The sequence below is a fragment of the Triturus cristatus genome, chromosome 1_2 (assembly GCF_964204655.1).
Source record: "Triturus cristatus chromosome 1_2, aTriCri1.1, whole genome shotgun sequence".
Classification (NCBI taxonomy): Eukaryota; Metazoa; Chordata; class Amphibia; order Caudata; family Salamandridae; genus Triturus; species Triturus cristatus.
Genome location: NC_140580.1, coordinates 552883963 through 552908220, shown reverse-complemented (window position 1 = coordinate 552908220; position 24258 = coordinate 552883963). Strand labels below are relative to the sequence as shown.

The window sequence follows — 24258 nt, the reverse complement described above, 5'->3', positions numbered from 1 at the left end:
ATGCTTGAGGCCACTATCACGGTCATGCCCAAACTTGGGAAAGACAAGATGTTCTGCTGCTCATATAGACCGGTCTCCCCGCTTAATGTTGACATGAAGCTATTCACAGGCACACTACCATCTGGACTCAATGCATACAGCCCAATCAGGCTGGCTTTATCCCTAATACACAATGTGGGGAGAACACTAAACGCATTCTCCCCCTCGTCAACAAGATTCAGTGCTCCAAACGGGAGGCATTTGTACTCACAAATGAAGCAGACAAACTATTCAACAGGGTCCACTGGCCATACCCAATAGCCACTCTTCGGCATTTTGGCTTCGGGACAAGTTTTGCCTCTGGCTTGGTACCTTATATAGTGCTCCCCAGGCCAGGGTGAGAATGAATAGTGTCTCTTATGATCCCTTCCTCATCTGTAGAGGGACAGAACAGGGATGCCCCCTGTCATCACTTTTGTTTGCCCTGTATATGGAGCCAATTGCTTAGAGAGTCCGGGCAGAGCCTTATATCACCGGGGTCTCCTTTGGGAATGCAGATCATACCATTAGCCTTAATGCAGACAATGTGTTAGTGGCACTCACTGACCCTATATCTTCTCTGCCGGCCATAGTGACAGAACTACACCTTTTCAGTGCAGTCTCAGGATTTTAAGTCAACCTTCAAAAGTCCCGGATTCTTAACCTGAAGGTCCCTTCTCCCACAAAACACAACTCTGCAACCAATTCCCAAACTCATGGTCAACTATGCATGTCTCCTACCTGAAAGTCTAGGCCATTCCCACGGCACACTAGACTACAGAGAAAAACTGCACTAAGCTCCTTACATCCATCCAATCTGAGCTTGAGGCCTGGTGCCGACATCGCGTTTCCCTTTTAGGCCAGGTAGCAGCGCTCAAAATGGCAATTTCCCCCAAGATTCTGTTCATCTTCCAGTCTCACCCCCTGACACTTCCCCGCAATATGTTACGGTTCCTACAGCTTGAAATCAACAGGTATGCTTTGGAGGGCAAGCAACCCCGCATGCAGAAGCAACTCACCTGCAAACCTGCGGGCATAGGTGGCCTGAGCATTCCTCATATCCACTGATACTTCCAAGCTGTGCAAATGTGCTTCATGGTAAAATGGGGCAGAGACACTACAGAAAAGCATTGGTGCTTTATGGACCAGGCAATAGTAGGGACCCACATTTGGAGGACTCAAGAGTTGCCCCGGACACATAGAGCGTGGGGACTCTACTCCTTCTTCATCAAAATACCACCCTGCTGATGTGACCACATTCCCCTCCCTCATTACCCCTGTCTTTGCCAAACTGGAGCTCACCCCGGGTCCACACCCGGAACAGTATCACAGGTGGCAGGAGGGAGAATGCAAATGAATAGGCTGTTTCTCTGACACTGCCGGAATTATCCCCTTCAAACTCATGAAGACTGACTTTAACATCTCAGAAGCAGACCGTAAATATTATTTGCAAATTCAGCATTGGATAACCCATCCCTCCATTAAACCCCATGCACAAAGACAACTAATACCTTTTGAAAAACGGGTCTAACTCAAACGCAATGACAAACACCTTATCACTGAACTATATGCCTCCCTAGCCCAACACCTAGTACACAAAAGACTGCTGGGCAGAAGAGGTAGGAAATGGAATTACGCCACACACTCATGCACAAAGAATTGGAGGAGGTCTGCTACTGGGCAAAGTACTTGCCACACAACTCATCAAGCACCAAGACCGCCTTTAAGATTGCCTCATATTGGTACCCGACGCCCACTCGCATCCAGAAATGGACCCCGGAGCTGAATCACAAGTGCTGGAGAGATTGTAGGAATACTGGGACCCCACTACACCTTGTGTGGGACTGCCCAAAGCTGGTCCAGTGCTGGGGAGACATTCTGGATGCCATTGACAGGAACTTTGATTTGCAAATCCCCTGTTTCCCTGCCTGCATGCTGCTGGTCCCATCTAATTCCCCTGACCTACCCCCAAAAATCTTTATGGGGCCAGAAATACCTCTCGCCCTTGGTGCGGCCCATCAGGCTATTCTGACAGGGTTCAAACCTTATGGCATGGCTGCTTAAGCTGTGATATATACTAGGCATGGAGTAGCTATCACTAGGTACTGATCTCAAACTAGATACAACCCCGCCTTATAGGTATTCAGTCTGCAGAGCTCAACTAACTGACACGCCGCAAGTACCTTAAACTACTGCACCTGATCCCGATTCCATGTACACAGCCGTCAATGCAACTGGCCTCTCACAGGCAAGTGGGAAACCGTTTGCCTCAGAGATCCACAGAGGGTGCTAAGGAGGAACTGCATAATGACCGATGCCTAAACATCACAGCGAACAATTGAACCAGAAGTGGAAGGAATGGGGACTGTTGGGGTTTGGTTTTGATTTATTCTCATGTCACATCTTAAAGTTTGGCTGCCAGCCTCCGGGTTGTTGGCTGAAAGCTGTGAACTTACTCTGTGGCACTGTTTATAGAGCAATATAAAAAATTGATCCATAAATATGGTTATAAAATGTTTTCTCCTTTGGGTGTAGATGTTCTATTAGTAACTCCAATTGGATGATATTTTTGTTATTTGATGTTTAGTACACAGTCATTTCAGTCAGACAATAATTTTCTTCTACAATAGGCCATCAAGCTGCAAAGAGATGTAAAAACACCATCATTACCACCAATTCCAGTCTGTGGTATCCCTGAGAGCTCAGGACTCATTTCTGAACAGGTTTAGGCAAATGCTGGCTCAGGTCCTCCCAGATTAACCGAAACTCTCCTGTCCCTCAAATCTTTGCCATAAATAAATCTTTGCGCACTGTTTAAGGTATCACATGCTGTTCCCTTGGCATATATTACAGTAGAAAGACACTTATTTATTATACTTCACATATTTATCTGCAGATATGAAGAACATGTATGTGGGGGTGTGGAGGAATGGGTTAGTGATTCAGAGAATTAATGATGGAACAGAGAAAAGTGATTTCTGGGAGCATGATCCAGTAATGATGTTTTTAAATTGGCAGCCTCGAAGAGATAGGACACAGAATATATAAAATAATTTACCTTAGTAAGGGGCTTTACAAGATGACTCCAGAAAACACATTATGTCTTTTGGTTCTTCAGGCCCAAAGGTATAAGACAGTAGCCGTTAAGCCAGCAGTAATGAGGAAGGTGAAACACAGAGATAATCAGTCTCCAATAGACGTCTGCGTCCATGGTGTGCCAGACCTTCCTATAACTGTTGGTGGGACGGTAGCTGCCACTACAGCAGTGCAGGCGATACTGCTGTCCCATCCCTTTGAGACTAAGGTAGCACAGAGGAGCATCACCCTCTGCCAGGTGGGGCTCAAATGCATGGCTTGAACCATAGAAAAGGTGAGAGGAAGACAGGGGTGCCAAGCGGCATCATCTGATAAAACCTATAGAGTTGAACTGGAAAGATCACAAATAGACATGATTCAGACTACATCATTGCCAGTTAGAAGGATGGTGTGAGGACCCAACTCTTTGCTACAGGACACTTCCACTGGCACGACTCAAAGCATGCAGTCACTGCTGATCACTAACACATGCCTTAGGTGGAAGGTTGCAAGATCCATTCCCTGATGGAACACCACCACACGGAAAACTACACAAATTCAGACATTCTCTCATCATGAGCCCTTAAGGAGCCCGCATCAATGGGAAAACCCACATGCTGCAGACTGTAGTCTACTCTACAAGACCCTCAACAGTGCCATGAGGATAAATGCTGCATTATAAACATAGTACATTACAAATTTACAATGTAACACACCATAACTCAACATAACACAATGTTTAGTTAAAGTGTAGAACCTTAAAATAAGACCAATACAAAAAAATATTTTTGGTGCTTAGTTATAAGATTTTCTGCTCATCCTCCAACAAATCACACATTTTGCACAATAGCACACACACATCTACTCACCAATGTATCCACGATGTAATCGCAGGCCATAACATATGTTGAATTTGCAGCTTCCCCAATAGGTCCACATCGCGCAGCATTATATCTTAGCTGAGGGGAGATAAGAGCAAAATGTCATACCTATTAATGAAGCTATCTTACATGTGCAAGGTAGGAAAGAGGCTAGGATTACCAATACCTCTGACAAAGAATCTTCAGGGTATCAAGATGCATCACACAGAGCTGTACAAGCTAATTCAAGAATGTAGACATACTACTGTGTGTTTGAGAACAAAGTAACATGATGTGTACTATTTCATTTTTTGTATCTCACTACACTAGATGCAACCTATCCAAGTCTATCTTTACCCGTGATTTGACTGGTGCACAGCTGGAAGGAGTTTAAATACCTTTGTGGCTTAGTGGGTACTGTTCTTTCTCAGAACCCTTCTGTTTGGCTCACGATGTTGTCTCCTATTGGCTTGCACCGATTTGCTTCTCTATTTGAAAAATAAATCTCAACACTGATAAGCTGAAATAAGTTCATTCTAAATCTAAAGAGTTCTGTCAAATATTGACACTGAGATCATAAAAGGTCTGGAAGTGGTGTTGATTGTAAGCTTCTCGCTCAACATGTAGGTCGCTCCAACAAATACATTTATCGGTCAGGCACCCAGTATTCCATGTTATTCTCCAGGATTTGGGAGCCACTGAAATAACTTATGCACCCAAGACATAAGCAGTTTCCTGTAATCCTGCTATGAACCGTTGCACAACCTTAAAACTTAAAAGAAGACTTCTTTTTGGGAGGTCTCCAAACAAACTACTGCAGTAATCCAACCTAGAATTACAGCCATTCAAAATCCAAATTTTACGACTATTAGCCGGAATACATGGGAGAATTTTCCTTGGACGATGGATACAAAATCGTAATTATATGCAGTGCTTTAAATGGGCCGGTACTGTCCGGTACGGAGTATCGGCACTTTTTTCATTTTGCGAGGGAGAGTAGCAGCACTTCTCAAGAGAGACGTAATACTTTTAATTGTAGAGTACCAGCACTTCTGAGAAACAAGCAGGTACTCTGGTACAGAGTACCTTCACTTCTATGTTTCCATTTCAAGCACTGATTATATGGGGCACCAACATTGACACATCATGGACAGGTCAGCATCTATTTAAAATTCAAGGTTTTTTCAGGTCTCTTAAGATGGCAGGTTTTCCTCAAGAATGAGTATGAGATAGAAAAGTGGATGCTGCAGTGGGTGTATTGCTGGTCTAAGAAGAGAAACCTCCATTATAGAGGGGTCCAGTTGACATAACATTTGTAGCGTTCAGGCTTCCACTGCTCCCTGATAGTCCATTGACAGTTTATTTTGTGCCAAGATCCCATCACTCTTTAGCAGACCTTGAGTATCATCTGCGTAAGATGGTCACCACAAAGCAAATGAGTGAAATCAGATGGAGCAAAGCGTGGTATGAGATCCAAAAAATACCAGGAAATGGGCAGCCCTGTGGGGCCCCGCAATTCAGATTCACAGGAGTATATGAAAGCATCTGCAACTGAACAATGTGAAAAAGATTGTCCAGAAAAGAAGTCAACCATTTCACCTCTGACACACTGGAGATGTGACCAACTAGTGACCCATCTGTTGAGATGCTTTGACAAAACATCGTAGCTTTTATTAAAATTATTTGGGAGTGGGGAGTAATGCAAACTCCTTACAACTGTTAATGGTAACATGAGGTAGTTTGGTGAAATTCTACAGGTGCTTTAAAATGTTCTAGACACACATACCATTGTTCAAATGTTGTTAAGACTCCATTAGAGAGAAACCTCTGTTAATGGACTTTATTTGAACAATGGAACACAAATATACACATTTTTCTGCACATTATTATAAATTGTTTAAGATATGATTCTGATTATTACAGTGTTTCCCTCTAAATTTCTAAAGCGACCAAGTCCTAGAGATCTTCCGTTACCTGCATGGGCGTCACTGAATAAGACTAAGTACACACATTTTAGTAGCCCAGAAATAAACCATGGCTATGTCACTGACTGGAAACCATTATGGAGGAAGGCAGAAAACAACATCTCCTATTAGGAGCAGTTGTGAACAGTACACAGAGGCTAAAACAATGCCTTTTGAACCTGAAAATAAATATCAGTCACTGCTTTTTCTTTCTTTACCCTTCGTGTAAAACCGCCAGAGAATCTACGAATTTGCTTACGAAGCCACTGTGCAGTAAAGGGACATGTTTTCCAAAGAGATTTTATGGCAGATGAATTGCTTAAAAAGTATAGGGATAATGAGTACATGGCATGCCCAATCAAGGTCAGCAATCCCCTCCTGAATCAGATGATTATTGATGATGTTATTACTTACCGTAGTATTGGCCCAATGAATATAAGAATTGAAGTAACCCATGATGGTATCCAAGAATATACGACTCTCCTAAGGGAGAAAAGAAGAAATAGTGTTAGTGGTCAAGCACAGCTGATCTTAACAGACATGTTGGCCTAAGGTGTGCTCATATGGTGGGATCCTGGAGGAGAACTCTCCGTGCAAATTCCCTTTCGGTGCTGCACTCTTCAATCTCCCCATTTAGCTAACCTTAATTTTTATGATAATAAAATTGCCATTGATTAATCGATTAATATTTATTGGGTCTCTTTTTATTCCAAATGTTTCTTTCAGTTAGAAGACTTAGCATTGGAAGATAGAATATTTAATTATAGTTTTTATGATAGACCTTTCCTAAAGGCACATACGTTTCTGCAAAAACGATTCCCATTAAGTGGATTCAGTAGCCTAGGAAAGGACTTACATCACCAATTTAGATTTCACAAGTATGTTGTTAAGATATAACAAACCACTTTATCTGATGCTTCAAGTTCCCATGAATTGGGCCAATAGTATTGATGTTCCATAACGTCTTGAGATGTGAACCCCTGATAAATAACTCACTGTCAGTGGAAAGAAGAACAAATAACCTGCTAATTACATCATTTGTAAGAAGCACTTGTAGTTAGCCTCTAAATTAAAAGAGTTTCCAAAAATGTTTAAAAATAAATAACTGAAGTAAAAACAACATTAATCAACTACGCTCCATTGCAGGCACTGTGTCTATTAACTTGTATATGTGCTTATTTACGAATGCACAAGGCATAATCGTCAAACTCAACAGGCAACCATTCTACCCAAAGAACCCAATGAGCCACTACTACATCATGGAAGAACAAAGGTCCTGATATCTACCATTGTGGCCGCCTTTGTGGCAACACAGACTTTGACCATGACAACCGAGGCATAGACCAGTGTTTGCAATATGAGGACAGTGCATGTGAATACAGGAGTAAAGCTGAGTTGTAGTCCTTGAAATACAGCAAGAATGAACATACAAGCATTGGCATAGCCAATAGGTCTCGCCTTTGGGACCTTATAAGTGTTTAGCCATGCAACAGTTGCATAACTAAATACTTATAAGGTCCCAAAAGCGAGACCTATTGGCTATGCCGCGAAAGTGATCGCGATCAAACATCAAAACGGCCGTGAAAGTAATCACGGAAAAGCGCGGCGCGCGCGCCCGCGCACATGCACTGTAGCTCTAGGCTGGCCTGGTAGCACTTTTTGGAGCCCTCTCAAAAAGTCTCGCCAGACGAGCGCATGCGCTGGGTCAGGCGAGACCTAAAAAACGGCGTGTATAGAGGAGGAATGAATGCGCATTGAATCACACAACGCTCTGCCGTGCTTCCTCAACAGATGGCCTAAGCAGGGGATCGGTCACATTAATCAGAGGACAAGGCTTAGACATGAATACAGTAGTCTGGGCTCCAAACCTCACATTTTGAGTAGTGGAAAATGTAATTACAAAACTGTGAAGGGGATAATCCGTTCCAGTTAAAAATCGACCTCCTGTAACCAAATACCATGGCTTGCATGTGAAGAAGAGGGAGGAAGGGGTGTGTTATTATGAAAAAATTGTGAAAAGTGTGCAATTAAATCCTAAAAGCAGTTTTGTATACCTGGTATTAACGCATCTTCTGGTTACTTGTTGTTTTACTAGGAATTATTACATTGCAAAGTGAGCATACCATGGTGAGTTGTCACAAAAAACTCACATGATGAAAAAGGAGCAATTAACTTTATCACAGAACAAAATGCACTAAAAAACATGAACAGGAAGTCGTGGTCTTGCAAGCTCCCTACTTACACGTGAGATGACCTGGGCAGCCTGGGTGTCGATGAAAATCTGGGTACTATTAACTGTACTGAGGGTACTGGACACAGATCCCTTTGGACAAAGAAGGAAATACAAAGAAATTATCAATAAAGTTGATTCAAAATTGTGCTTCTCATCAAAGAGCTACACCTCATCCTTCCCTATTTGTACACAGCCAATTGTATTGTGTTTGATTCTCTATTTCATGTTATCAGCATGGTATCTTGGATACCCAAGTCTAAATGGAAGCTTTTGTGTATGCATTTTTTTCTATAAATGATTTCGTTTTGGGTATCACAAACTGTAAAGGTCATGTTATTTCAGGTCCTGTGTCTATGTTGCGGCCTCCTTAAAACTATGGTCCCATTGGTTCCTATGTCTCACAAACTCTTCTTTACCTTAAAAGTAGTAAGCAGTATGCCTGTCTGTCAAATAAGCATTACAAACTGTCACATATGGCTGTCTTCTCAGATCAAAAAATACCATTAGTTAATGTTAGAAACTGGGTTTCTGGTTGGCAAAGGTATACACCTTGTCCAAGCAGAAGCCACAATCCTCATCAGGGTAAGGTAGACATACACACTAAAAGATAACCTGTGCCCACCCTCTGGTAGCTTGGCACAGAGCAGTCAGGCTTATCTAAAGAGGCAATTTATAAAGTATTTGTGCAACACACTCACACACAGTAACACAACGAGTGCATCACAAAAAGACTCCACACAGGTTTATAAAAATACGTAATTATACTAGAAACAAAACAAGACCAAAACGACAAAAATGCAATGCATGGAAGTTGAGATTTTGAATTTTAAAAGAATAAATTCAGTAAAGCGCTTTGAAGAAAGTAGTGCTGAAAGGTTACTTTATGCCACGCTGGACCGGGGAAAAGTCAAAGTTCAGCCTGACCTCATGGGAGCGCAGACTGGCTACAGGACCCATGCAGGCCCCGGTGAACAAAGTTCCTTTCCGGATAGTAAGCAACGAAACGCGCGGATCTTCTCCACGCAGTGAAGGCAATGCATCAGTTCCAAAGACGGGTGCTGGAATCGAGAGGGGTCAAGCGATGTGCCTGATTCTGCCACACACTCGAATGGATTTGTCGTTCTCACTAAGCTGCAGCCGCGGTGATACCCTGTTTGATGCATAGATCTCCGGAGGCAAAACGCTGGTTCCAATGCAATGCGACAATTTTACTCCTGCAACCAGGTCGATGCGCCGGTTCTGTTACACACAGACAGGAGATGTGTCAAAATCTGTGTTGCAATTATCTGGGTTACTTCCAGTAAGCCAGGCACAGGAGCAGGGATGGAGACTTTGATTTCCCAGAGTCTCAAGCAACGAGAAGCAAACCAACAAGCCCTTGCAGATCTCTTGGAGTGAAAGCAGAGTCAGCTTTCCTTCAGCTGAGTCAAAGAGCAGCAGGGCAACACAAGAGAAAAGCAGGCATTCCAAGTCTGCAGTCCAAAGATGAGTCCTTTAAGCAGCACAGCAGTACTGCTGACAGAGGTTCAGTTCAATATGAGGGGGTCAGAGACCCAGTACTTTTAAACAAAAGTGCCTTTGATGTAGGGGGGTGACTTCAAAGCAGCTCTTTGAAGTGCACAAGTTTAGGTTTCAGCCCAGTCCTGGTTGCCAGTCTATCTATGGGGTGTGGGGGGAGGTTAAATCGTCCCTTTGTGTGAGGACAGGACACTACGTATTCAAGTGAAGCGTTAGCCCTTCCCTTCAATCCTGCCCAGGCAAGCACACTAGAATGAAGATGTAGGTAGATGGGTACTCAGACACACATATCCTTCCTGTGTTGTGGCTGTCTAGATGGAATTCATAAAGTGTACCTGTCACTTACCCCAGACGTGTATTGGGGACAGGCTGTCAGACACACAGAGCAGTAAGTGCAGAGAAATGTTCACTATCAAAAAATTACATTTCTAAAACAGTAATGTTAAATCCAACCTCACCAGTAAGTAGAATTTATAAGTACCATTCCAAACATATGACACATGAAAAAGCTACTCCTCTCTGATCAGGAATTACAGCTTTAATATGTATTAAGGAATTCCCAATGCTAACCTATGTGAGGAGTAGGGCTCACAGGAGTGAAAAATGAAATAGGCTTTTTGTCACTACAAGGACATGCAACACATAAACGTACATGTCCTATCTTTTACTTACATAGCACCCTTCCCTTAGGGCTATCTAGGGCCTACCTTAGGAATTACATATATGTCATAAAAGGAGAGTTTAAGGCTGGGCAAGTAGTTGTAGATGCCAAGTCAAAGTGGAAGTAAACTGCACACACAGGCACTGCATTGGCAGGCCTGAGACTGATTTGGCTACTTCTGTGGGTGGCACAATCAGTGCTCCAGCCCACTAGTAGCATTTAACGTACGGACCCTGGGTATGTGGTATACCACCTTACAAGGGTCTTACAAGTAAATTAAATAGGTCAATCAGGTATGCACCCATTACACACATGTTTAGGGAAAAAACACATGCACTTTAGCACTGATTAGCAGTGGTAAAGTGTTCAGAGTACTAATGCCAACAAAAAGATTAAGCAAAACATGAGGCAAAAAGCAAAAAGATTGGGGGAAGACCACCCTAAGGCTTACATGTCTAACAGTTATGAACAAGGAAATTTGTCTAAAACATTTCAGTTGAATGACTGTCAGAGTTATAATCCGCAATTGTGAGGGTATTCCCCCTCTATTCTCAGCCAGAATACACGTTCATTACTGCTGAAAGTGACAGGAGTAAATCTATGAGTTTATAGAGTGTAGGCAGCAGGATTCAGCAAAGTGATGAGGTATGCCCATAAAGTCTGGTGCGTTTGGGGATCTCCACACTTCAGGGAAGTGCAAACTTCCCTGAATTCGCATGAATCTGGAATAGCTTCACTTTAACTGCCCCATTCCTTTCAGTTGGATATCCAACTTAAAATGGACTGGGCATTTGGCTGCAGAGAATTGTGTTTGCTGGATGTCATCTTTTTGGGAGTCAGAAAACAATAACCACCACTTGTCTGTATCATCTGGGCCTTTCGCTGCTACTCAAGTTCCTTCCCTAGGATGGCTGGCAGCAGGAAAAGAAGATAGGTCGTGGCAACTCTTAAGCAAAATAGAGGCAGACATTTACAGTGCAGCACACTCCTTTTTTCACCAAATTTGGTTTTGCTTTTTAAAACTTTGTAAATTTGTGAAGTTGCCAGGTCAGGGTTTTCATAACTTTGTACAAAATTGTTGGGAAATCACGTGCTAAAATGTGATAGTTACTAATCATCTTTTGATATTCACCAACTTGTACAGGCTAACACAACCTAGAACATCCACAGCCCTAACCTTAACAGCATATTTGTTCACAAGGAAATTCCACTACAGTAGCAGGATTTCTTTGTGAGTGAATATGAGAGAGAAAAAATACTCCATTTGTGTAATCATGAACCAGGAATGGGATTATGCCCTTGTAAATATTCATGTATTATATGTATTAAGTAGTTGCTCAAATGCCTTTGAAAATGATACACTGGGAGAGTGTATAATTCCAGTAGGTACTCAAGGATACTTGAATCTTCTATAAAATGTATATTATGAAGAAAACGCAAAAATACCATCTGCCAAGGAAGAATCAACATCAGTAACATCATGCTACCTCTCTGAGTCCACTTGTATTTCAACTCTCTCCCCACTCACTATGTCCAAATACTTACCAACTATGCACCCACCATATTAAGCCAACAGGTTTTAACATCCAATTACCTTAATTGCTATGCCACCCTAAAAAAATACACACACACACAGAATCCGGTGCTTAATTTGAGCCGAAGGTTGCAGTAGGGTCCATTGGCACTTATTCTTGAGGACCGGCACTTATTTTTTCTCAACAGACATTGATCAAGAGCAACAGAGAGAAAAAACACAAAAGAGGGAAAGAACGAGTTAGAGAAAGACAGAAAAAAGTGATAAAGGGAGAAAAATCCAACCCATAACTGTCCACACCAAGTAAGTATTTTCATGTGGTAGGGAAGGAGCCTCTGTTTGCTTCGGTAGAGCAATAGCAGGTAGTTAGTAGCAGTACGTACAGGAGGAAACTAGAAATAGTGAAACAGAATTTGTTTTGTTATCTGGATTTTGCCCAAGAAAGGAACAATACTTTTAGAAAGGGATGATATGTATGCTGTTTATTGTGTGCATCATTGGCGGATAGGCAAGGCTATTTAATGACACTGTTTGATTTTACCATCTCAAATCACTCCCTTACAGTATGCAACGTTATCAGTAAGACTGGTGAAAGACTCCACTCTGCTGAGCAACAGGTTACTGCCAGCATTGAGCTCCAAGGCAGGTCATTAGCCAATGATCCTACTAGTACATTCTGCATATCCATGTGCCATTCATTCAGTAGCACCCATGATGTCAATGTGCTAGGAGAGTATAAGCTTTGCAAAAGAGCTGAGCAAAAGAAAGCTCCCCAGCAACACTCTCTAGCATGTACAGATGGCAGACATGGACTCCATGTCACTGAGATCACACCTTTGCAGTTGTAGACTTGTTGGGAAGGAAAAGTCCCTTGCATGGTGATGGGCATGAGTGCCCCAACTGCAATGATGTCTGGATTGCTGGTGCTGTTTTTTGGTGTCAAGGGCAAACAGGGATCATGTGTGTGCACCAGGACATAGGCCTGTCTCATGGATGGTTGTCTTTTTGGACGGGGCGGGGGGCAAATCACTACCTTTTTAGTGGTGAAAGGATACTGCATTTGCCAGAAGTTAAGCACCACGAGTTCGGTGGTGGCAGCTTACCGTGTAGTAATCTGTAGAAGTTAACAGGTCTTTTTACCTGTGGGACTGTAGTGAGGCCTACAGGCTCACTTATGTAAAGATCAACTGCTGTGTGCTTAACTCATTATTGGCCTACATCGACTTAGTATGTAGCCCTGTGCAGTGTGTGTAAGTTGTATGTAGGTGCTGGGTGTATGTGAGCCTGTAAATGGTACAATACATGGAAGATTCTCAGTTCCCTTTAGGGAGACACTGGGCTGACTGGAGGAGAATGAGAGGCAGAGGAATCCCCTGAGACAGATCTGGGGATTGCTGCATTCCTGTGAGCTGGGTGGGACCCACATTGGATGAAGAATAGCACTTCAAAATGTGCTTTTTCACTCAGAGAGAGGTCACTGGAAAGGGGCCTGGGAGCATCTTAAGAAGGAGATGAGATGGATAAGAGAATCATAAAGAATAGGGCAGAGGCCTCAGGGTAACGTGTGGCTGACATCTAGGTGTAAACCTGTAGTCACTACCATGGCCTGTGTTTGGATTCTCTCCTCCTGTGACAGGCTGCTTTCTGGTGGAAGGGCAGGGCAGAGAAGAGGGAACTACAAAAAGAAGCAGACCCCCAACAGACTTCAAAGACTCAGACCATAAATCACATTTGGTATCTGGAAATGGAATATAAGAAGGGGAGCTTGAGGCCCCCCAAATTATTAACTGTCAAGCAGCCAGACAGAATGTGTGAGGAGGGACAGCTCTGCAAGACTTCTGCTTGAGACCAGGGAAAAGGTCTGCCAGTCTCTCCCAGCTGGATGAGGGACATTACTCAGGGACATCCAAGACTCCCTGCCCCCAGAGCACCAGTTATTGCCTGCTTGCCAAGACCAGTGAGCCCTTTGAAGAAGAGGAGAGCTGGAAGGAGCAAGGTCCAGGGGAATTCTGGTAAGTGGATCTCAGTAGGAAGGTGTGAGGAGACAGCTCCTGCACCAATCGGGTCATTGCCGGTGTGCAGGTTTAAGTCAGCAACTCCCATCTGCTAGAGGAGGGCTGCCATGAACTTTGCTGCAGCTGCCGCACCACCAAGAGAGATGCTCTCAGAGACTCTGGTCAGACAAACCATGTTGGTGTGGGTAAGACTGGGTAAAGGACCAAAAGGCAGCGGAGGAACTTGTTCGCCATAAGTGCTTCAGCGCGGGAACACTTTAGCTTTTCTAACAAGACTGGTAGTAGGATTCCTGAGACTTAGACTGCTAGTGGGCCTAACCTGAATGTCTCCTACAATGAATGGGGAATAATTACTACCGCTAGTGGGAGGGTAGTGGGACTCAGGGGACTGCCATTAAACACTAGAGACCCGACCTCAGGAGGCCGTTTGTATTCTTGTGTATGTTGCATTTCACTTTGGTTTGTATATAAATACTACTTTTGTCATAAAAGAAAGTATTTGACTGAACATTTATTGCTGCTATTGAATGTATTTTGAGTTGTGAGCCTATGTTTATCCCGTGTATCTACTTCGACTCCGAGAAGCAATGGACAGCTCGACCCGCGCTACCACTGAGAGTCAAGAGCTGAAGGGGTACTTTCCCTAGTTGCTCAGGCTCAAAAGTGTATCGGGCCCCAGGACATCTGGAGTAAAAGGCATGCACCTTCACAGTTGGGCTGAGTAGCTCCTGCTTGCCCAATGGCCTTCTTAATGAGGATCTGACAGGGCTTTTCTTCAACAAAACATAATTAGCACTCGAGGATTTCCATTTGTTTCAAGAGACCTCGTCTAAGTGCACACTTTCAGTGATGTTCTGCTTTGTTAAATTAAACCCCAGGACTGGAAATGTGGTGCTGTAGTAACACAGACCTACCACCACCCTTATAAGAACCTCACATTGCAAACATTGCTGTCAGGTTTTCAAATAAAACAAGGACGTATGTGCTTACTGGTATTTGACTTGTTGTTGCTTGAAGGTCTGTGATAGCTTTCTTCATGATTGACTGCAAAATAAGAATGAACAATAAGAATGAATCTCATGTTGGAGAGCCCCCTTAGGTGATTTTATCTGATATCAATCAAAGACTTGTCTCTCGTGCAAACACTTTCACCCGCCCACTCTGCAGCACTGTCATTTTCCTTCCACTCCTCTACTCTTCTGCTGCTTCAGCCTGCTTCCCACGTTCTACTGCCCTCTCCCACACATAGTCCCTGCTTCACACTCTCAACATATCTTTCTTCAAATGTCGCTTCCAGCTACTGGCGGGAGAGGGTGGCTGAGAAGATAAAAAACTGTACTGACCCCCTTTTTCATGGTTCACCCCAAAGTCCAGAGAAGCTGGGTCAGGTCATATCAGACAAACATCAATGATAGGAGGGGGAAAGAATGACAATGGCTTGGTATGCAGAATTACACTATTCCTGTTCTAAAATATATGCTAGTATTTATGAGGGACCTAAGAAATATCATGACTTGGATGAGTTCTTCAGCTCTATTTTCTGCTTTTGTTCCAAACCTTCTTTGTTTTTTTTTCATTGCTTTGACTAAAACGTAACAAGTTGCAAAACAAGTTCCTTTGTGTGTAGTTATGTCTAAGAGTTAACAACTTCTGAGCTGCAATCCTATTAGTAAATCCTCGAACCCTTTAAAAAATATGTAATAAATCCATGTTGGCCATACCCTCCCCAGCATATGCTTCTGCGTGACACCATCAGTCCCAGCCTCCCTTCTCTATCAAACAATTCCACCCACAAGGATCAGATGATCAGTTTTACCTCCCTGAGGAAGAATGGTGATGGTGAGTAATCCATTGAGAGAGCAACTGAAGAGAGGAACTAGTTTCGCATCTTTCGAGTGTAAGTCGGATAGAGCTTGTTGAAAGATGTTGGTCTAAAAGGATCTGTGGGACCGCCATATTCAATTCTCTATGGCAACATTGGTAAGAGCCATATAATCCATGAACACTTATGCCTTGAACTTGTCAGAATGTATTCTTTTGCCAATTTCAGACCAACATCAGGCTGTGAAGTGTCCTAATTTTGGGGAAACACACTGATTAGGTGGCCCATGTGTTGTCAGCTTCATGGAATGAGCAAACCACAAGCAGCATGGGAGACCTTTCAATTTTTTAGACCCCAATGCAGGTGGTTGTTCAGTCAGTTCATATTGTACAGCTGTAGGGGGTTTTAGGAGGCTATGGCTTGGCCTGTCATATCACAAAGTCCACAGGAGTCTGTGACTAAAATGCCCATTGGTGCATCAGAAGCTCAGCCGCTAAGTTAAAGCAAAAGGGGACATACAGCAGTGAAAGCAGAGTTCAAATGCATCTGGCACTGCAACTCAAACTGCAAACCTCCATGGGACAGCCTTCTCCAGCAGAAGGGGCTTATGCTGCTGGGAGTCGAAGAGACCTGTGCAGTAGCACTCTTTCTGCATATCATGCCATTTCAGTTAGGCATAAAGTTGTTACTTCAGGGCCACATTAATGACTCGGACACAAGTTTTGGTTCCAAGCAATTTGGACAGGGTTGTGCCTTTGAAGTCAAGACCTTAAAGATGAGTTATACGGCTTTGTGATACGACAGTGTCAGAAAACACATGGCACTGTTTGTAAATGAACCTTTAACACATTGTGTACCATAATACAAATAAAAAGGCACAGACTAAGGCACAGAGCCTTTCTTTTAACAAAAATGGGACATTTTCAAAGTTACACAGGAACTATGTGCTTCTAAAGCTACAAGGGGGCATCAATCATCAAAGTAGTTGTTATTTTGCCATCAGACGGTCCGTATCATCTGCAACTCTATTAAAGTAGTAACATTCCCACCTCTTTGCAGTAGGCAATGGTTTATTTCCAAGACCAGTGACTAGTCTGTTTATGAAGAGTCCCCCTGGAGCTAGCTTGCCATCCCTTTTGGAAACAGTCAATCCTTCGCTGTCCACAAGATGTGTAGGAGACCAGCTGCAAACTGCTCTTGTTGCACCTCAAATTAAGAATCTTCCAGGATCCCGAAAGTTCTTACTGTTAGAGTAAGTATTAATCCAATCATCGGGAAAGCATATTAATGGCTGAGGTCTTCAAACTCCCAGGACTGCCACTAGGTAGGAATAAACCACATTGACCAGTTAGTACTGGTAGCTCCTTGGATGACCCTAGATCCCTTGTTCAGAAGGGGTGCCTGGTTTTATAAGATCAAATGTTTAGGATCTAGGCACAGGAAGTCACAATAAATCGATCCCATTTCGTAAACCACGCTGTCTAGGGAGATATATTTCTAGGGTTTAGGATTCATGAGTAAGGATCTATTGTGCATACGGGACAAAGGTAAGGCCCTGGGTTGGACTGGCCCTTCCTGCCCTTAAACAACTATGATAGAACAGCACACCCTTCTCTTATACAGATGTAAACAGATTGCTGCTTTGAAGGAATAATTCCATTGCGGCTCTGAAGGATGAGAATGTTCAACGAGTTTTTCTTCAGAAAGGCATGTAAAGCAAATATAATCAGAAAAGGATGCTATAAAATTCAGTCTTTGGTTCCATTTTTCTCCATGACTCCTCGAAAGACTGCTTCTGTCTCAATGTCCAGCCTTATCCTGACCCTGGTGACATATGTCTGTAGCCGGCAAAGATTTATAGTATTGGCAGTCTGAAGTGCATCAAATACCCTGCTACAGCTGATTAGACACCAGCAGAAAGAAATTAATGAAACAAGGCACGGTGCGGATCCCTGCTCATCGAAGGGCAGCGCCGCCAACTATACTCACAACAGCACGAAGATCCTCACGGCCAGAGGACAGCAAAACAATGGCGGATGGAAGCTCCGAAACTTTTTCGGATTCGGGGGCGTGTTCCTGCTGTTCTAAAAGGGCGTGGCTAAAAAGTGGAAAGAACAGCATGGAACACGCCCCCGAATCTGAAAAAGACGGAGCCTATTTGGAGGGACGGCTCTCTCCTCCAATGGCGGGCCTCCGTTTAGGAAGCCAGCCAATGGAGGAGAGGCAAAAAGAGAGGCGGGCTAAGGAGCCACTCTAGGAAACATTAAATCTCGACTTCCGGTTCTGCCTTCGGCAGACCGGTAGTCCTCGACCTAAAAAGGCTAAATGATTCCAGGTAATGTGTTAGCCAGTCTGACCAGGTTGATTCCAGGTAATGTGTTAGCTAGTCTGACCAGGTTGATTCCAGGTAATGTGTTAGCTAGTCTGACCAGGTTGATTCCAGGTAATGTGTTAGCTAGTCTAACCAGGTTGCCGAGGCCCACTGCTGCAAGGACTGCCTGCCTAATTAGAGATCATCGCCAGCTTGGCTAGATCATTTTACCAAAAGTGCTCCTGCTGCCGCGGTGGGATCACAATTGGAAAAATAATAACGCATGCTGTCTGCATCTGCTATGTCACGGTGGCTAATCAACTCTTTTTTATAACCAACACAAAGCCTAAAGTTTTGTTTTGTTTCGGAAAGACAGATAAAAACCAATAAATTACCAGCTTTGCAGTGACTTTTCTCCATTTGTGTGAATGCGACTGAAGATTGTTTCTGCCTGGGTTTACCATCCCTCTCATGGTGGGCCTGAGGATAAATCTGTGTCAGAAGGCCCACTCTTCACAGGGCAGGCCTCTTGACATAATGTTGATGGTGGCTACATGGCAGATAGGCTGCAAGTCAAAAGATATCCAATGGTGGAGCTGGCTGAGGCTCTGCTGTCTGAAACTTGCCAAACCCTAGCCTCTAAATGAGACGATTGAACTGCAGACATTTCAGGTAGGTAAAACACATATTTATAGTAGCTCTTTATTTCCACCAAACTCTGAATGCTTCCCACTGACTTCTAAGATTAACTAGCATAAAGCAATGAGTCTAAGTATTTCACCAAGCCCTTAAGATTTACAGGAATACCAAATACACACTGGTGGAATACGGTTACAGAGATGATGTTTGGCTGATTCAGCAGGGCTAAAATTCCAAAAAGACCTAGGGCATGCATATCTCAGTTTCTTTCAGAAATGCTGGCACGATACCAGGTGTGTCATGAGAGTATGAATGAGATAAAAATTCCCACAGATAAGAGAATTGACATTCCAGGGGTCTGTCATCATTGGAGAGGCTGATTTAAATGGATGGCTTGCCAAACTGATGTTTTTTGCATGAAATATTTGTGAAGAAAACATGGAAATGCAAGTGTATTTACATGTTTCTCAAACAAGCTTGGCGATCCATCCAGTCATTCACCATAATTTCTCTGACAGAAACAGATGTAACTGGTAGGTTTGTTTTAATACTTTTCTCAAACTTTCAAAACTAAAACATGGTTCTAACAACACTACAGGTTACTCCAATTGAATTTTTCCCATTTGCAAATTTTGACAGAAATAATTCATAACCACAGTTCCATGGGAAAGGAACATTGTACCATGGGGAATCCATGGTTTCCCTTACTGTGCTATAATCAAACTACTGGTTGTTTGATTTATGACCTTTTATTCTTTGATTATCATCAAAGGACCAGGTTCAATGTTTGAAAGCAACAGCTTCACTTCTGACTCAGAGCGAAGCTTGATCAATAGGATAATTCATGTCAGTGAAGCAAGTATTAGAGAACCGTGATCTCAAGCGACTGCTTGGAGTTGGTCATTGAACTGGATCCGAACCGCTGTACAAGGACAAGAGCCAAGCAGTGCGGTGGTTATTCACTCTGTTGGATGGATGCGAAGAGCTTTCATCACAGTTTGATCGCAGAAGGTAAACATCACCCAGTGTAATCTGCTGTGCTCTGAGCAGACACTACCATGGTCCCAGGGCCATAACGTTGGTAACCATGTGTGCACAACCTTCCCTTCCACCCCTTCATGGTACACAGACATGAGCTGTCAGCTTGATATCTGGTTCAAGGAAACATATATGATGTTTGACCTGTAGGAGCATTTGTCCATTTGCCTAGTTCTCATTCCTTGAAGTAGTGTGAAGCGCAAAGCCCATTGTAGCCTGATGAATCCAGTCTTAGCAGAAAAACTGAGGGGTATTACACAGTGCACCAGAGCCCCACAGAGAAAGGGCTTAACTTGTTATAGTGAGGCACGCTCAAAAGTTAAAGGGTGAAAAGGGCTAAACGAGAATGTCTGCCTATTCAATGCACAAACAATAGTAAGGATAAAAAAACTTACAATTTGGGGCTGAAGACTTGTTTTGGTTCTATTCTCAATACTGAGCAGCTTGTCGGCCTCATTGTTGAGATTTAGTTTCACAGTAGGATCAGAGTTAATCTGTAAAAGAATAGTATGGTGACAAGTTCAGTGTTAGTCAAAAATGAGATGTCTGATCATGACTGAATCACTCAATTCAAAATAAGCTTTATTCGATTATTAAAAACAATCACAAAAGCACAAAGCAGCAAATGTAAAACTTCCTAAGTAATTAAACCAAAAAAACAATTTGAAGGAATCGCAAAGCAAGTATTAAAATAGAATAATCAGCCATCCAAACATGAAGGTTAAAAAACCATACTTTTTCTAGCAGCAATCAATTAGAGATTCAAGTGAGTTGGATTTGCAGGTATGGAATACAGGAATCCATCGGCGAGGGGGATACCGCATCCCGGGGTACAAAACTGTTCTTGAAACAGATACCCTCGGAGATCGTTCTTATAGTATGATCTGATTACACAATGATAAACCAGGAGGCAATGTGTTCCCAAAGATAAACACACAGAACCCCAATTGCACCATAGGCAATAACACATGAATGAGTTGCATGCATTTTTCGTCCATTTCGTAGTAATAAGCTAGAGCCGATAATTTTTCTGGTCACTTCGTGAGACACGCGCTGCTATTGCTACTCATTGACCCACAAAAGCACATCATCAGTCTTTCACATTGTCCTACACTATTTTATGGCTTGAATGTGACAGAAACAGTACTTTAAAGTATTTTAATACATTTTCTTTAAGAAAAAAGTACCAAAAGGTGTAAGCAACGAATAAAATGTGTGCAAACATGGCCAGAATTTGTGTGGATTAGAGGTGATTCCAATTAGCTTTGCACAGTGTTATAGTCCCTCCAAACCACAACTTTATAACAGTGACAAACATTGCAACTTCACAAAGTTTAGAAGTTTGTCACCCTCGCAAAACTCTGTCTGCAGGCAAAATTTCCTGCAAAGAAAAGTTTTTGAAGGAGATTTCTTGTGGAAATACTCAATCGCGTGAAGTTTTTGTAAGAGGTAGCTTTTGTGGGGCTTAGACCTACCAACGTTAGTAAACTGGTGGACTATAAAATTACATTCCATGAAGTTATTGAAGTTACATTTGAAAATCTTCACATATCCCACAGTTCTGACTAAAACCAATTAGTTTGACTGCATTGTTCCTGTGTTGTTTTTTTTGTTAAATACGTCGTTGTTAGATTTTTTAAGCATTGTTTGAGTGAAAGTTCCGAATTATGCATGCTGACTCTGATTATTTATGAGAGCATGTTAGTTTTTTTTCATGCGTAGTTCTAGAATATAAGTAGGAGTTAAGATGCCTAGATGAACAGCGGCTGAAGTACATAATGCCAACCTAGACAGAGTGCCAATTATGGCTATTCGGTTTCATCCCAAGCACTTAAAATAGAAAACTTCAAAATACATTTAGTAACATCATCATTTCATTTCACAGACAACGATTGGCAAACTGAGTGAACCCTTTCACACAGCCCTGCCCCTTACACACAGATCGATCTCCAACGAGAGCTCCTTCCTCGCTGAGCCCCACCACGGTCAGATCTAATGATTGTGCAGGATCACACAAGCGGGTGAAGTGGAGAAACTGGAATTAGGAATCGGAGGGCCTGCTTGCACAGCTCTCATTTTCACCACCAGGAGGCATCCTGTATACACGGACTGAATTAATCCTGTCAGCCCACGTGGTGGCTTTTGTTACTCACGTCTGCCAGGGCCTTCAGTAAAGTTGCGAAGGCCGTGAAGTTCGTCTTGGTAACATTTTTCTGCATCTGTAAAAGTAACAATATTTTTTTTCAAGCACTGAGTAACTCAAGCCACAAAGAAAGTATCGGTGGTAAGACTGCGCATTCTCTTTCAGCAGGCTCACATCTCGAAACCAATGATAAAGTAAAATATTGCGATAATTCATATTTTGGTGCGGTAGTTTGAAGTGTAATTAAAGAATGTGGACTCCTATCACGAGTATTGTCGCTCCTCCTCCTCCTTGACAGAGCTTATACTTCCCTCCAATATTAAGTGTCGCGAAATGTCATCTGTCCTGCTAACGGGCATGGCATGCCAGTGATTGCCCATCTACCTCCGACCCCCGTCCCGGTTTCTACCTTGGTGACTACAATTTGTTATTCCTGGCGCCTTGAAACCCGCGCAGTGAATCAACCGGATTGTAGAGCTCACTTCAAGCGTTATTCTAGCCAGCATACTGTTGGTATATTGAACAAGCATTGGCATAGCCAATAGGTCTCGCCTTTGGGACCTTGTAAGTATTTAGCCATGCAACAGTTGCATAACTAAATACTTATAAGGTCCCAAAAGCGAGACCTATTGGCTATGCAAAGCGGCCGTGCCGCCGTGAAAGTGATCGCGATCAAACATCAAAGCGGCAGCGAAACCGAAAGTAATCGCGGTAATGCAACTGTTGCATGACTAAACACTTATAAGGTCCCAAAGGCGAGACCTATTGGCTATGCCAATGCTTGTTGAAATTGTGTTTTCCCTGTGAGACTGAAGAGCCGAATATTTGTGAAAGGAGGAGCAGACAGAGGTTGGAGAAGATGGTGCGAAGAACAGAGAGAGTCGAATGTGTGGATCGAACTCTTCTTAGACATCTCATGGAACCCCAAAAAATATTCTCCCGGTATAAAGCAAACCCAAGAACCTCCAAACCAGGCAATTACCATCCCAAGCTCACCACACAACCGACCCCGCCAACTGACTGCTGCCCACTGAGGCAAAGAGCCTGGCTACCTACCCTCATGAAGCCACACTCAGGAACACACAGACACGGGCAAAGTCATTTTCTCAAAGCCGTGTTCCAGTCCTAGAATTGCTCTACTTTCTGCCCACTCGCAAATCCTCTGAATACCTACATTATTCCTCAATCAAAAAATCCAGACACTTCAAAGATAGTATTGTCACCGAACATCCTCAAAGTCTCCTCGATTCCACAATGACCACGCTCCACATCTGTAAAGCTAGCAGTTCTTCTGCACCTCATAGAACAGACTTATAACATCTGCACTCCATCAGCCACCCCACTCCACAAGCAATGCAATCCTAGCAGCCATGCATCTGAGTACTAGCAAATCCCATTGGATGTTTCTTCAACACCACACTGACTCACCACCATACTTGTTAGGACAAAGTTCCTCTGCAGCGAATTGGAAACTGTGCCAGCTGTCCATGTACATTTCTGGAGAGCACTGTGTGCTTTAAGCTCTATGAAGTTGATGATATTTCAATATATCACAGCTGAACTCTAATGTCAAGCAGGCACTCAAAGTGCACTCATTTTTGTGAGAGTGGTTACTGCCCTCTGTATCCTGGCTCTGTGGAGAATGCATACCCTAATCAGGGACATAGGTGTTTTGTATTTGTGCTCTTGCCGGGAGACTACCTGTAACCCCACCCCTTGTAAAGTTCTGTTAAGTTCCACATAGGTGGGGTCCTTTACCTTCACCATGTTTGGAACATGTATAAATGGTGACTGTATTGAATGCGTATATGTGTGGATTGACTGTGTACAAATAGATTGGTTGGTTCTATAGTATATTGGACTCTCCCTGTGTGTGCTGCACAAGATATTGCCATTGCTTAAATGTATACAGATGGTTGCAGGTGGTGAGCACCAACATACACTTTTGGGGGCTTAATTTTCACATCAGATTTTGAGTCACAGTAGAAGAGAGAAAGGCAGTAAAGGGAGAAAGGAGGAAAAGAAACACAGGAAACCTGAACAAAGTCATAAAATGAATGAAAAATAGCATGGAAGATGAGATCAAGAGACAGGAATTGTAGGGTGGGAGAAGCAAAAGACAGGAGAAGGAACCAAAGCTAGGCTGCATTGGTACTAACAACCTGATAATTGGCATTGCTAGTAACAGGGTCCTACGAAAAGGTTTATGCCCGGCATTTATTTACTATTATTACCATCATTATTAATTATTATTATTCATAATATTTAACGATAATAAAGATTATTATTATTGATTAAGCACTGGAACTTGGTCTCCTATTAGCACAACCTCCACTGACAGGCCAGGCGTGACCATCACGGAAGAATACACACCGATCTTGTCAGCCAGTTCTTTGGTCAGTATTTATCTCACTACTGAAGAGTTCC

General features: G+C 43.0%; 1 protein-coding gene across 2 annotated transcripts in view; it reads right to left on the bottom strand.

The window, feature by feature from the left end:
• Positions 1 to 24258, bottom strand: part of LOC146867615 (prominin-1-A-like) — a 496515-nt gene that overhangs the window by 37734 nt on the left and 434523 nt on the right. For both annotated transcript variants that reach the window (XM_085606443.1, XM_085606442.1), the window contains exons 17-22: positions 21842 to 21907; positions 20084 to 20182; positions 14869 to 14922; positions 8160 to 8240; positions 6332 to 6400; positions 3963 to 4052 (exon numbers count right to left, since the gene is read on the bottom strand). In XM_085606443.1, coding sequence (XP_085462569.1) covers positions 3963 to 4052; positions 6332 to 6400; positions 8160 to 8240; positions 14869 to 14922; positions 20084 to 20182; positions 21842 to 21907 — 459 coding nt within the window. The remainder of the gene's footprint in view (positions 1 to 3962; positions 4053 to 6331; positions 6401 to 8159; positions 8241 to 14868; positions 14923 to 20083; positions 20183 to 21841; positions 21908 to 24258) is intronic.